The sequence below is a fragment of the Camelus dromedarius genome, chromosome 7, assembly GCF_036321535.1.
Source record: "Camelus dromedarius isolate mCamDro1 chromosome 7, mCamDro1.pat, whole genome shotgun sequence".
In the NCBI taxonomy this organism is placed as follows: domain Eukaryota; kingdom Metazoa; phylum Chordata; class Mammalia; order Artiodactyla; family Camelidae; genus Camelus; species Camelus dromedarius.
Window position 1 is genome coordinate 71,579,733 of NC_087442.1, and position 13,347 is coordinate 71,593,079.

General features: G+C 35.4%; 1 protein-coding gene across 1 annotated transcript in view; it reads left to right on the forward strand.

Annotated features, from left to right (window-relative positions):
* Positions 1–13,347, forward strand: part of SEMA3C (semaphorin 3C) — a 153,412-nt gene that overhangs the window by 105,330 nt on the left and 34,735 nt on the right. Inside the window, exon 12 of the mRNA XM_010993372.3 lies at positions 4,735–4,957. Within this exon, the coding sequence (XP_010991674.1) occupies positions 4,735–4,957 (223 nt within the window). The remainder of the gene's footprint in view (positions 1–4,734; positions 4,958–13,347) is intronic.

Below are 13,347 nucleotides of genomic sequence, written 5' to 3' on the forward strand. Positions count from 1 at the left end.
TAAAGCAGAACCTCACAAAAGTGTTTAGTTTCAACATCTGTTTATAGGTGGACCAGAACCATCTGTTTCAATCACCATGCTTTGAACATGTCTGGGACAGGGTACAACAAAAGAACACAGAAAATTCATGATCCACATAGTTAGTAGAAAAAGAAAAAATCTTTGCTGGCACTTATGTTGATTGCATGCATCTTTTGGTTGCCCTGACATTAGAAGCATTTCTATTCCTCTTAGATATTTAGAAGCATTCAGTTAGCAACGTTTATAATAAAATTGAACACATGAGGCATATATACATGAAAAATTAATTACATACTGTTTCACATAATTCAACACATGTGAATAAAGCAGACCATAAATATTATTGAAGTCTAGAGAAAAAAGAGATTGTTGTAGAAGAGCCTTGTTTGGAAAGGCATATAAAAATATGAGATTATTAGCTGGCCCAGAAGGGTAACTGATGTGGATAATTTGGATAAGTGAGGAGGCATGTTTCAGGCTAAGATTGTAACATACATTGTAAGGCAAAGATAGAAATTAATAAGTGAGTCCTAGAAGCTCTGCGTGAGCTAGTAGTACTGGAACAAAGGGCTCTTTTAAGTAGCGGAGGATAAATGCAAGGAAGATGAGGGCCAGCTGGTGCGTAAGTACAAGTCTTCAACTGTGTAATTCTTTGGGCTTTAAATAAATTCTTTGGCTTAGGTTACCAAGCGTTGAAACATAAAATCAGTTTCTCTCAGAACACAAATTTCAAAGACCAGTGCCAGAAACCAGCCCTGATTCTGGAATATCATTTATGTCCATTTATTTATCCATATACCACTCATCTTTCAATTGTTAGGTCAAGCTCCTTTTGAACAGTCCAGTCACTCCTTCGGTGACTAGTTTCGCGTTAACTTTCTGTTACCTGTCTTTAGCCTCACTTTCTACCTCTTTCCTTCACTTTGTGCTCTGTGATTCAGGATTGCCCCTGGAATTGCAGTTCCCTAAGCACTCCAAACTCTATTTTTTAGTCTCTAAACCTCTTCACTAATTCTGGCAGCCTTAAGTTCTCTACTATTCTAGATTCATTTTAAAAGATTGGCTCTTAAATGTATATGGCAATTGATCGTGAACCAAACTCTGTTATTTATTTTATATTTATCTTAAATTGTCATTATATGTCTCAATAGTTTTTTGCTTGGAGTATGTCCATGTCCCTTGCTAGAACACTTGTACCTAGCAGACAGTGGTAGCTTCTTATTCTCATGGCTCTACTGGGCACATTAAATGCATTTTGAGTAAAAACTGCCCAAAGAATGGACATGTGCATTAATATGTGAATATACTAATACTGAAAACATCCTAGTATAAGTGGATGGGTGGATTAGGAGCAGATACTCAAGAATACATGAGGATAGGAAAGAAATCAGGGAAGGGCAATAATCACTGATACTTACTTAAGAGGACATTCTTATTGTTCCTAGCATTTCACTTAACACTTTAGTAATCAAAGCACTAAAAATGTCTTTACTCAAAATTAAGAAGTGTTTATCGCTACTTGATAAACAGCTAGAACTGGAGAAAAACAAACATTTAAAGGAGAAGTTTAACCAAAATTACTTAATGACTGTTGTAGAGCAGAATTATCCTTCTAAAGAATGAGACAACAACCCGATTAAAGGGCAAAGGCTTTATTTTATGGTAGCATGTGAGTGGTATATTATCTTGAGGTTTCAATACACATGCTTTCATATATCACAAAGTGAGGGATACGTTGATCACATCTTATTTATACTTGGCAGTGTTAACACTGAGCAAACTCACAGGTCTAGATAGAGAGTCTGCAAAGGGTAATAAAATTTTGTTCTTGTCACCATTGTTGTCACTCATTCTATGCTTTATCTACAAGGTTTATGCTGTGAATCAATGGAAAAATTAATCATTGTCAGAAAGAATTCTATAATTTTGAAAATGAACTTACACTAAGAGGCAGTTGTTTCTAAGTAAGAAGTTCATTGTGAATATAAAACAAAGGTCTCAAATGGGGAACATTTGAATGAATATAAAATAATTGATTTGAGTTGATTTGTTTGGGTTACCTACTTAATAATGAAAGTTTTGAGCAACTGAAACATAATATATAAATTTCAATTACCATTAAGTAAAATCCAGAAACTAGACACTTGTAATTTAATAAGCTTATCACACATGCAAATAATTGCTAACTACAAATTATATAAGTTCACTAGAAATATATGCTAACTTTGGATCTTTCTGAAACTTACAAATGAGAATGCTTGCAAATATTTAAGGACACATCTCAGTTTAGCAAACCATAATTAGTGGTGTTTTATGATGGGCTGAAACTATTTAAATTGCCCATGCGTTTGTTCTTTCCATGTTTTCATTCAATGAGCAATGTATTTTCCTTTTTCCACTTTGTGTGAGAAATGAGGGTAGAAAACAGCTATAATACTACACTTTTCAGAAGTATGGACTACATCCATCAATTTAGAATACCCTCAAATGGAATTCTTTGTCCTCATCTGGTCTTTTATTGTAGGCAATTTATAAACACGTATATTTAACTATAATACTTTTTCCTAAAAGAAAAGCATATATGAGCCCCAGATGAAAGTCTGGTTAATGGGTTAACGAATGAGAAGCTTAGTTTTATTACTTGTTCCATTATCTCTCTTTAGTGAAGTCATTTAATTGCTCCTTAAGCGTTTCTACAAAAAGAGAACTATATTTACTGGTCCTATAAAAAGTCTTAGTAATGTTAACTGGTCAAAGTTAGCCTAAAAAGTGCCTTCAGGATGATATAGTTGAAATGAGTGAGAGCACATTAGCAATTTGCTGAGACTTATTTGCAAATGTGGAACCGCCAGGCAATACTAACCCAGAGGCACTAACTTTGTAGGACAGCTGTTGTATGGATTTCACCAAGAGTTTGCCATGTTTTGTTTGGTCTCCAAAGTTGCTTTTCTTTTTTTCATTGGCTCAACATTAAAATGTTGGTAGATTTCGTATAAAATTCCACATTTCTATCTTCTGTTTAAATCTGGCCACACTAGGCTTGTATTACTGCATAGGAGGGATCAGGTAGAAATAAGTATTCGTTGCTGCTTTTGAATAAGACATGATTTCCCATTTGTTACTGTCCCCATCACGTCTTACTGTTTACCCCAGCTGCTGTACCCATTGCTATTGAGCCCATTGCTATTGATCGGGATGCTTGTTGTGCTGCTTTCTTTTCACTTTGTACCTCTCTAAAGAGGATAAATGAAAACTAGAACAGCAGTGCTTTTGATTTTAAAAAATGACCAAGTATTTTTGTTTCTGAAAGTAGAGATACTGACAGTGTTTAATGGTGTTAGACAGATCATGTTTGTATGTGTTGAAAGATTATACGTTGCATGTATAACTTAATACTCAGATCCTATTAGTGGGTGAGTTTAAGTTCCAAGCTTCAGCACTTCCCAGCTTACCCTTGAGTTTGGCCTCAAGCGACCTGTAAATAGACTCTTCTCCTCAGAAGCCCTTGTCATGCTCCCTTCCAGAACCACTGAAACTGTCTAGCAGTCATTTTTCAGATCTCATTATTGCTTTCTTTCTGCCCTTTTAAACTTGATGCTCTGAATGTTTCCTCTGCTCACCAGAATTGAGGCACCTGTTTCATAAAGACCCTGCACCAAAATTGGATTCTAGGTATAATAGAGTAATTCACTCATTCATCTACTCTTTGTTGAATATTTATTATTAAATTGTCAGCTTTGTTATAGGTCTGAGGGTGAGACAATGAACAAAATATACCCAGTTAAGATTAATACACACCTTACATTCTAGAAGGAAAAACAGACAGTAAAGATAAAAGCAACTCATAAACAAATACACAGGTAAATAGAGCTGTGAAGAAAAATAAAGCAGGCTAAAAGGAGATAGAGTGGAGATGATGATAGGGAGCTATTTTTATATGTGTCATCACCTAAGGAAGTAACTTTTGAACTGAGAACTGAATGAGGTAACAGAGAAAACCATGGAGTTGTCTGGAGAAGAGTGATCCAGACAGAGAACAGCAAGTGCCAAGGTCCTGGAGAAGGAGCACGCTTGAGGCTCAGGAAGAGCAAGAACCACTCTGGGAGTGGTGGATGCTGACGCAGGCCAGACATGTAGGGGCTTATGGGCATGCTAAGCGGTTGGGATTTTATTCTAAGAGCAGTGGAAATCACTGGAATGTTTTCCAGAGACAAAGTATCAGGTCTAGTTTGCCACATCCAATCCAAACTCCAACTTCAGAGATCACTCTTTTGGGAGGCGGGATCAGATAGAATAAAACTCTGATCGAAGTTGATAATGATAATCTAATTTATTTTAGTAAGTAGCAGCCTTAGATTATATCCACAAGATTTTTTTTTTCCTAGCAACACTGTACCTGGCACATGATAAGTAATAGAAAAGTGATGAATGAGAAGGGTGAAAAGTTATATCATATACAAAATTGTGCCAGCTCCTCTCTGAAAACAAATAAGGATAAGTGGACTTAGCCTATTCAGATGATCAAATTATACACCTTGCATATTCATTTTCTACGGATAGCACTGTATGTAGTCATGCTGTTTTCTTCTCAATGTGTAACAAATACACCAATAACTTGAGCTTCTAATTTTTTTGAAAAATAGAGGCCTTTTGATTATTATTAAAACAAAGTAACTATTTCATTAACTTAGTTCTTTTTAAAATATTTTTTAGTGCCCAGGAGGAGCATTTACACCCAATATGCGAACCACCAAGGAGTTCCCGGATGACGTTGTCACTTTTATTCGGAACCACCCTCTCATGTACAATTCCATCTACCCAGTCCACAGAAGGCCTTTGATTGTTCGTATAGGCACTGACTATAAGTACACAAAAATAGCTGTGGATCGAGTGAATGCTGCTGACGGTAGATACCATGTCCTGTTTCTTGGAACGGGTAAGTATTTGAATTCAAACTACACTTAAAGTGTAGTCAAAGAGCATAGTAGGTAAGGGAATCGGAAGAATTCCAGTGTTTACTTACTTATGTCTGACCCTGAGGTATTTAATGTCTCTGTGCCTCAGTTTCTACATCTGTAAAATGGAGTTAAAATAAATTGCTTTACAGAGTGGTTGTGAGGAACAAATGGGTGAATATATGTAAAGCACCTTGAGCAGTTCCTGGCACACATTATAGTGAAATAAGATAATAATGAAATGAAAGAAGAGATTGGAAATTTTAAGCATGAGTGTTCTCTCAACTGAAACAAATCTGTGACCTTTCTTTAAGTACATGGAGACATCTATGCTTTCCTGCCATCTCCAGGACCTTTCTTTATGCATTATATTCTTATTCACTTTATTCTTCCATGTCATCCTCCACTGAATCCTGGTTTAGAAACCTTATGCTAGCTTGACCTACTGTACCTACACCTTCATCTACTGCCACCTCTACTATACTGCTGATTTTGCCAACATCTTTAGTGTTCTCATATTAAGAAAATCCAATAACCTGTAACCATTGCTATGCCTCCATATCCTGTTTGCATCATTTGACATTGTAGAATCACTCCTTACCTGTTGCTTCAGCCACAAGTCACACAGTTTTCCTCTATTCCTAGCAGTTCCTTCTCAGTTTCCTTCATTAGCCTGTCTTCCTCCTGCCCGTGAGTGTGAGTATTCCCTGAGGTTCTGTCCCTGGTCCTCTCACTTTTACATATTCTTTGGCCATCTCATTGATTCATTCTTTTTTTTTTTTAATCCGCTTGTGGGGAAGTAATTAGGTTTACTTAATGGATTGAACCCAGGACCTTGTGCATGCTAAGCACATGCTCTGCTGCTGAGCTATACCCTCCCCACTATTCATTTGGTTTTAATTATTCTGTGCAAATAAATCCCAAATGTGTATCTCTAGTCTTTGCCATTTCCTGAGCTCAATATTTGCATTTGTACTTATTGATAGATAACACAAGTTGTATGACCTGTTAACATTTCAAATATCATGTTTCAAACTCAGTTTATTCACTTCTGTCTCTTTAACCATTGCATAATCCAGCCTTCCATATTTGTATTCATTACCACACATTCTTCTCAAGGTTCTATTTCTCCTTAATATGTAATTTTTCTCTAGACATACCAGTTCCTGGTGAGCTCAATAAATATTTGTCAAGATGAATTGAAAATCATAACCATATCCATTGCTGAGTATATAATGAAATGAATTCATAACTGATGGCAAGAGCTAATCTTCATTTACATATAAGCTGTGTTCTCTAAAGATGATGCCTCCATATAAATGACAGAGTTGCTTTTAGCCTGAGTGAGGTCATCCAACATGGAGTTTGCATTTGAAAAAAAAAATTTTCCTGAAGTAAAGAGGTCATTTAGAGTCATACCTCTCCTTTATGACTCACGTTACTCAGGAAAAAAAATGGCTGTTTTTTCTTTTTTCCTTTTGAAACCTGTCTTAATTGGAGACTCTTTTTTTCCAGTTTTATTGAGATACCATTGACATATATCACTGCATAAGTTTGAAGTCTACAACATAATGGTTTGACTTACATATATTGTGAAATGATTATTGCAATAAGTTAAATTAGCATCCATCGTCTCATACAGATACAATAAAAAGAAAGAAAAAAATTCTTATAATGAGAACTGCTAGGATTTACTCTCTTAACAACTTTCATATATATAGTACTTTCATAACTATAGTACATCCTATAACTATAGGGGTGTATATTACATCCCTAATAATTATCTTATAAGTGGAAGTTTGTACCTTTTGAATGCCTTTATTTCATTCTCCCTCTCCTCACCTCCTCCCTCTAGTAATGAATGTGATTTTTCATTTTGCTTTTTTTTCCACATATGAGTGAGATCATACAATATTTGTCTTTATGTGTGTGACGTATTTCACTTAATGCCATCACAGTCCATCCATGTTGTCACAAATGGTAAGATTTCATTCTTTTTATGGCAGAGTAATATTCTATTGTATTTTAAAACCACAGCTTCTTTATAATTCATCTTTCAGTGGACACTTAGGTTGTTTCCAATCTTGGTGATTGTGAATAATGCTGCAGTGAACATGGAGGTGCAGATATCTTTTCCAGTTAGTGTTTTTGTTTCTTAAAGTTGCACTCTGATGTCACATTCAGGTTGTTTTTTCATGAATGCCTACATGCAATATGTGGGTTTCATGGCTGGAATTTTCAAGTCTCTATAAGCTGTTCAGCGGTGTTTATTTAGATAGAAGATAGTAGGAAATATGCTTTTGCATAAATTATTTGGCTTTTCTTAAGACGTAAGTATCTGTCACCTTTACATAGACTTTTAATGTTGGTATTTAAACACTTGTATCATTTTCAAAAACAATATTTAGGCATATGTTTTTAATTGGAGTGGGAAGCTTCACTAATGATTGCTTACAAAGCTACATACATCTCTTGAAGACTGTATTCTAAATAGGAAAGAGCATTGTATGACAATGCCTCTACCAACAGCATCTTTGTGAAGAGATGGTAACTCACTTAACCATTAAACCTTATCCTCGTAGTTATATCAAACCACACTGTAATTTTTTTTAAAGTGATTTCAGTTTACCAGAAACTCTAACAAACAGTATATTGGTATAAGTTTTTTTCTGCCCAAGTAGTTCTTAGATTTCTGGTGAAATTTCTTCAAAAGAGAGTTCTATGTGCTTGTTTGCTGCTAAAAGTGAATAAAACAGCCTTTTCTGAAATAGAACTTGGGAGAATCACAGGTCACTATTCCCAAGATTTCTTAGATTTTTGTATCTAAATATCTTAGGAAGGATATATCTTGGGTGTTGCCAAATCCCCAAGTACCAAACAGCCCCTTAGTTGTTACAAGTAAATAGTGATTCTCCAGTTATTACCACAATAAGGCAAGCTTCTTTCATGGTTTCCCTTTTCTCTGGAGCTTCCTAGAAAATTCAAGGGAATTCGATGAAGACAGTAGTTGTCAAAAAGTTGGGTAAGAACAACTTAAGTGACAGGTCATTGAAATGCAAATAGGATATCTTGTAACTGTATCTACTTTGAACATTATTAATGATTTCTAGTTCACAGAATCTCCACAGTAGTTGTGTGGGGCTCAATGTCTGGTAACTGTTACAGTTAGTCCATTACAGTGTACTACTCTGGCTGAGTTTGAGAGCCTGGTAATCTAGCCTTCCACCTTCCGGGACTGCCTCATTACTAGCTACTAGCTGCCAAAATCAATCAATCAATACATACATACATATGTACATGCATACGTACATATTTAAGTAAATAAATATAAGAAAGAGAAGTAAGCTTTGTCCTCTCATCTTTTATTTCTTAGTTTGCATTCCCTCAATATCTAGTCTAGAGATCAGCAGACCACAACATGAACCAAATCTAGCTGACTGCCCTCTGCAAGCCTGGTCTTTAAGCTAAGAGTGTTGTTTTACATTTTTTAACGATTGAAAAAAAATAACAAGAAGAATATTGCATAAGCAGTGAAAATTATATAAGATTTTTAGATTTCAGTGTCCACAAATAAAGTTTTATTAGAACAAAGCCACATCCACTCATTTACATTTTGTCTGTGGCTGCTTCTGTGCTGCAGTGGTAGAGTGAGGTGATTGGCACAGAGACTGCTTAGCCTACAGCACCCAAAATATTTACTGTTCAGCCTTTTACAGAAAAAGTTTGCTGACTCCTCTTTTGTTTAATATACAATTTTGGAAAAGTTAAGATTTCTTAAAGAAGCTGTTTTCTAACATGGAGCTATAATACAGGAATTTATAATGTTGCTTCATGTAAATACACCTTCTTGAATCTTGAGTAAAAAAAAGTCTTGCTATTGTATTAAAACTTAAACTAGAAACCCAGTTTACTTAATTGATTTTTACCACTCATTCTTGCTACCACACCCCTTAAAAAGGAAACACAGGTTGGAAAAAAATGTATTTTAAAATCAGTGCTTTTTAAAATTTGGTAGTATTTGTTGATATTTTGTAGCATTTGGGGTTTTTTTAGTTTTAGTTTTTAGTATTAGGTCGGTGGGGTTTTTTTATGCTCCTTATTCTTTTCTTTTCTTTTTTTTTTTTAATCTTTAAGAAGGTCTATAAAACAGCAGGCAAGGGTTCTCATAGGATTAACATTTCTATTTTAACTTTGCCACCTACTGCTTACATCCAGGCTATTAGTCCAAAGCGGACTGTAATGCACAATGAAGAAATTTTTGCCTGTTTTCCTTTTGCCTCTGGAGTTATGAAAGCATTTAAGTGTCTGGGTCAAGTTCAGACACATTTTATCAAATTTATATTTTTAGCACTAAATATGAATCAGAATGGCATATGCTTTCTAATGAAAGAGTGAGAGTATTCCTGTGAATAGATGTTAGATGTTTGGGGTGTCCCAAATTTTCACTGCTTATGCAATATTCTTCTTGTTATTTTTTTTTCAATCGTTAAAAAATGTAAAACAACACTGTTAGCTTATAGACCAGGCTTGCAGAGGGCAGTATGCCAATATGATTTTTTAAAGTAAGGTCGATACATGCAGTGCTGTGCCAAAATTCTTATGTAGTATGTACTGTTTCATGCTTCTTATTAGCTTCCGTTTAAGTGGATGAGTACTAAGTTGGAATGTTGGATCCAGTAAGTTCTTTGAAAGTGAGGAGTTTTGAAGTATGTGCCACATATGTGACTAAAGCCTTAATGTGTTTGCCTTCAGTGTTACAGGATAACTGCCTTCATAGTAACTAACCAGTTCTAGCAGTCACAGCTCTTGGAATAGCACACTTAATGAACTGCAGAGCTAGGCGTTTTGAGTCTTAAAGAACTCCCTAAAATACTTGATGTGTAATTTGATAGCTGGAGCAGTGCATTTGACTTCAGAAAAGACTGCTGTCAGCTGGAAGCTGTGTGTGAACGTCACTCTGAGGATAATGTCTAGATTTTCCCTTTCCTTAGGAGTAAGGAACAAATCCCTTTATAAGTCACTGGTTTTTAATAACATTGTGGTTCACTGCTTTCCAAAGCAGAATCTGGAAACTTCTGAGAGTTTACCAAGGATTCTACAGGGATTTTCACAGCAGGAAATACTAATAGAACAGAGTAGAATGATGGCTGAATTGACAGGAGAAAGATGATAAATCACAGTGTGATGACTGCTTGATCACGTAGAAGAAAAGCAACAGAGATACGTGAAAAGAAGAAAATGTGAGCGCCCATACAGTAGTTGCAAATCCAAAAACAAATGTTCTCATTTAAATTTTACCTTAAAAATATAGTTTATTAAAAATAAATATATGGATAATTTCTGGAAAATTATTTCAAAAAGCAGAATAATTTTCCTTTAAGCTACTCTTCAGAGATACATTCTTTTAAAGATAGCATAAAATCTCACATAATCATTAAATAAATTTCAGTGTTGTTAGTTTGCCTGAGTTACCCATTTATTTATTTAGAATGCTACTTATTATACAAATAAGAATACTTTCTCAAGTTTCTGAAATATTTAATTACTATTATAATGATGCTAATTATAGTTAGTTATTTATGGTGTTTATCTTTTGCCAGATGAGTTACTGACTCTCATCCAACCCTATGAAGAATTGTGAGAATGTAGACTCCATAGGAAGCAAGGATATTTGTCTTATTTATTCATTGGTATATCCTCGGTACCTAGAATAGTACATCACTCAAAGTTGTCAGGCAGTAGATATTATTGGAATGAATGAGTGAATGAGTTACACTTATCCTCCACTGTGTTGGGACAGAAGCTCAGATAAGTAAAGATCACATAGATATTGAGTATATGATACAACCAGAATATAACCTCTTGCTGTCTGATTTCACATCCTGAGCATTTATCCTCTTCATGTTATTACCTCATCTACCATCACCACTTTATATTATTTTCCTTTTATGAAATTAAGGTAATTTCATTTATATTTTCTCATTTTACTCTGCATTAAATGTTTCAGCCACATTTGTCAAGAAGATACGCTTACGTGTTGACATCCAACACGAGCATCAGTGTTGCTTTGTTAGAGTGACACCACTCACTTCTGCCATCCACACATGTCACCAAGTCTTACATGTGAACAAGATACATCTTACAAGGTGACAGAGAAGACCTGGAAATGACTGGATTTACGTGTGAATGACCTGTGAATCTGACATATTTTTATGTCTGTTGCCATATATTTAGTGGTGAAGGCAGTAATATTTTGAGGGGAGAGGAGAAGATGCAGAAATTAATAGTATTTCATCTTACTTTGTGATGTATCACTAAATCTTTGTGCATTTTAAAACTTGTTTTAAAATGGAGCTTAAATCTGTCTTACGCATTCAGCAAAACATATAAATCTAGTTTGCATGCTTCTATTTACTTAAAATAGATTTTGCATATTCAACAGATATATATATATATGGAAGACTTCAGAATATCATGCAAGAAGATAGTGCCTCTCAGCAGGAGAAATGGCAATGATTTCCTCTGTGTCACTGGCTCTTTTACTGTTTAATCACTGATATAAAACAACTGCAGTCCAACATCATCCCTGTATTTTGCCTTCATTTAACCCCTTACTGTTACATGAATATAAGAAAATTTTCTAGCCTAAAGACATTAACTTATGAAGTCTTTTGTCTGTGTCTTAAGAGGAAATAACCACACTATGCTCTTGTTCTGCATGTGCTGCCAAGTTTTCCTGAAGCAGACTTGGCAGCCTTTGCCCCTAGGAGAAAATTTCACAGCCTACTATTTAGCCAGGCCTGACCTTCTCTATGCTACTACCCAAAGGAGGTCTATAGCTAGGTGTCATTGTGGGGTTGGTCATTGTGGAAAGCCAGTTTTGGTTTTTTTTTTAAGAAATTGTGTTGAATTGAGAAGAGTACAAGTTGTTAAAAATGGAAAGAAATGTTTCATTTTAGAATATGAAGTGTAGTGTAAATTGGACCAAGAAGATTTGAAACTGGGTTTTCTGGAGTGAATCTGTGGTATTAGAGTCATACATGTTTTACTTAGCTGGATGCTTATTTTTCTCTTCCGCTAATGTGGTAAGGAGAATAATAGTCCCCCAGAGATTACATCCTGATCCCCAGAACCTGGTCTCTCTGCTGAGGGTCTTAGAAAGCTGCAGTCAAAGTGTAAGCCAGGCTGCATTCCTTTCTGGAGTTCAAAGTCTCTTCCAACTCACGTGATTTTTGGAAAAATTAAGTTCCTTACTGATGCAGGAATGAGGCCACTGCAGTTCCCTACCACGTGGATGTCTTCACTGGCCATTCAAAACATTCCTCATTCCATCTACTAATACAGGGTCTTATATAATGGAGCATAATCATGGGATTGACATACCATCAATTAGCATTATTCTATGGGCTAGTAGCCTATCACCCATTCCAGCTGCACTCAGGGAGAGAAGTTATGCAAGGGTGTGACTTACTAGGTTCACGTTAGAGTCGGTTGGTCACTGCCCATATACATTTAAATAGATCACTACTCATGTGGAGGATATATTACAGACAGAGAAAAGAAGGAGACTTTTTGTCTTTTTTATAGGCAAGAAGTGATAAGCCTAAATTAAAACATATTAAAAGCCAGAGGTTGATCTTAGGGAGTGATGGAAGTGTTAGCTATCTTGATTGTGGTGGTCAGAAGTTTTGAAATCCCTCTGACTTTTTTTGAAAACACCTTTCTTGTGGTATAGTTCATGTACAGTAAACTGCACATATTTCAGGTGTACAGCTTGATGAATTTTGATAGACGTATACATCTATGAAACCACCACCACGATCAAGATAGCTAACACCTCCATCACTGGGATTTCAAAATTGTAGAATAGATAAACAAGATTATACTGTATAGCACAGGAAAATATACACAAAATGTTATGGTAGCTCACAGAGAAAAAAATGTGACAATGAGTGTGTATATGTCCATGTATGACTGAAAAATTGTGCTGAACCCTGGAATTTGACGCAACATTGTAAAATGATTATATATCAATAAAAAATGTTAAAAAAAAAAAAGTCAGAAGTTGAGAGGGATTATGAGGTTCAAGAGACATTTAGGAGGAAAGGACCTGAAGATAACAAATTGATTTAGGAAAGGTAGGCAGATGAAAAAAGTGTCTACAATGTTTTGTAGGTTTATAGCTTGGCAAAAGGGTGAAAAGGAGTACCATTCACTGATCAGGGGAATATAGAATGAACAAGCAGATTTGGAGAGTAATTAATTACTTTTGAATGACACAAAGGTCCTTTCCTGTGGCCTGTTTTGCATTAAAAACTGAATTTATCACCTGCAATACATTATCCCATTAAAACTTCACAGCAACCCAATG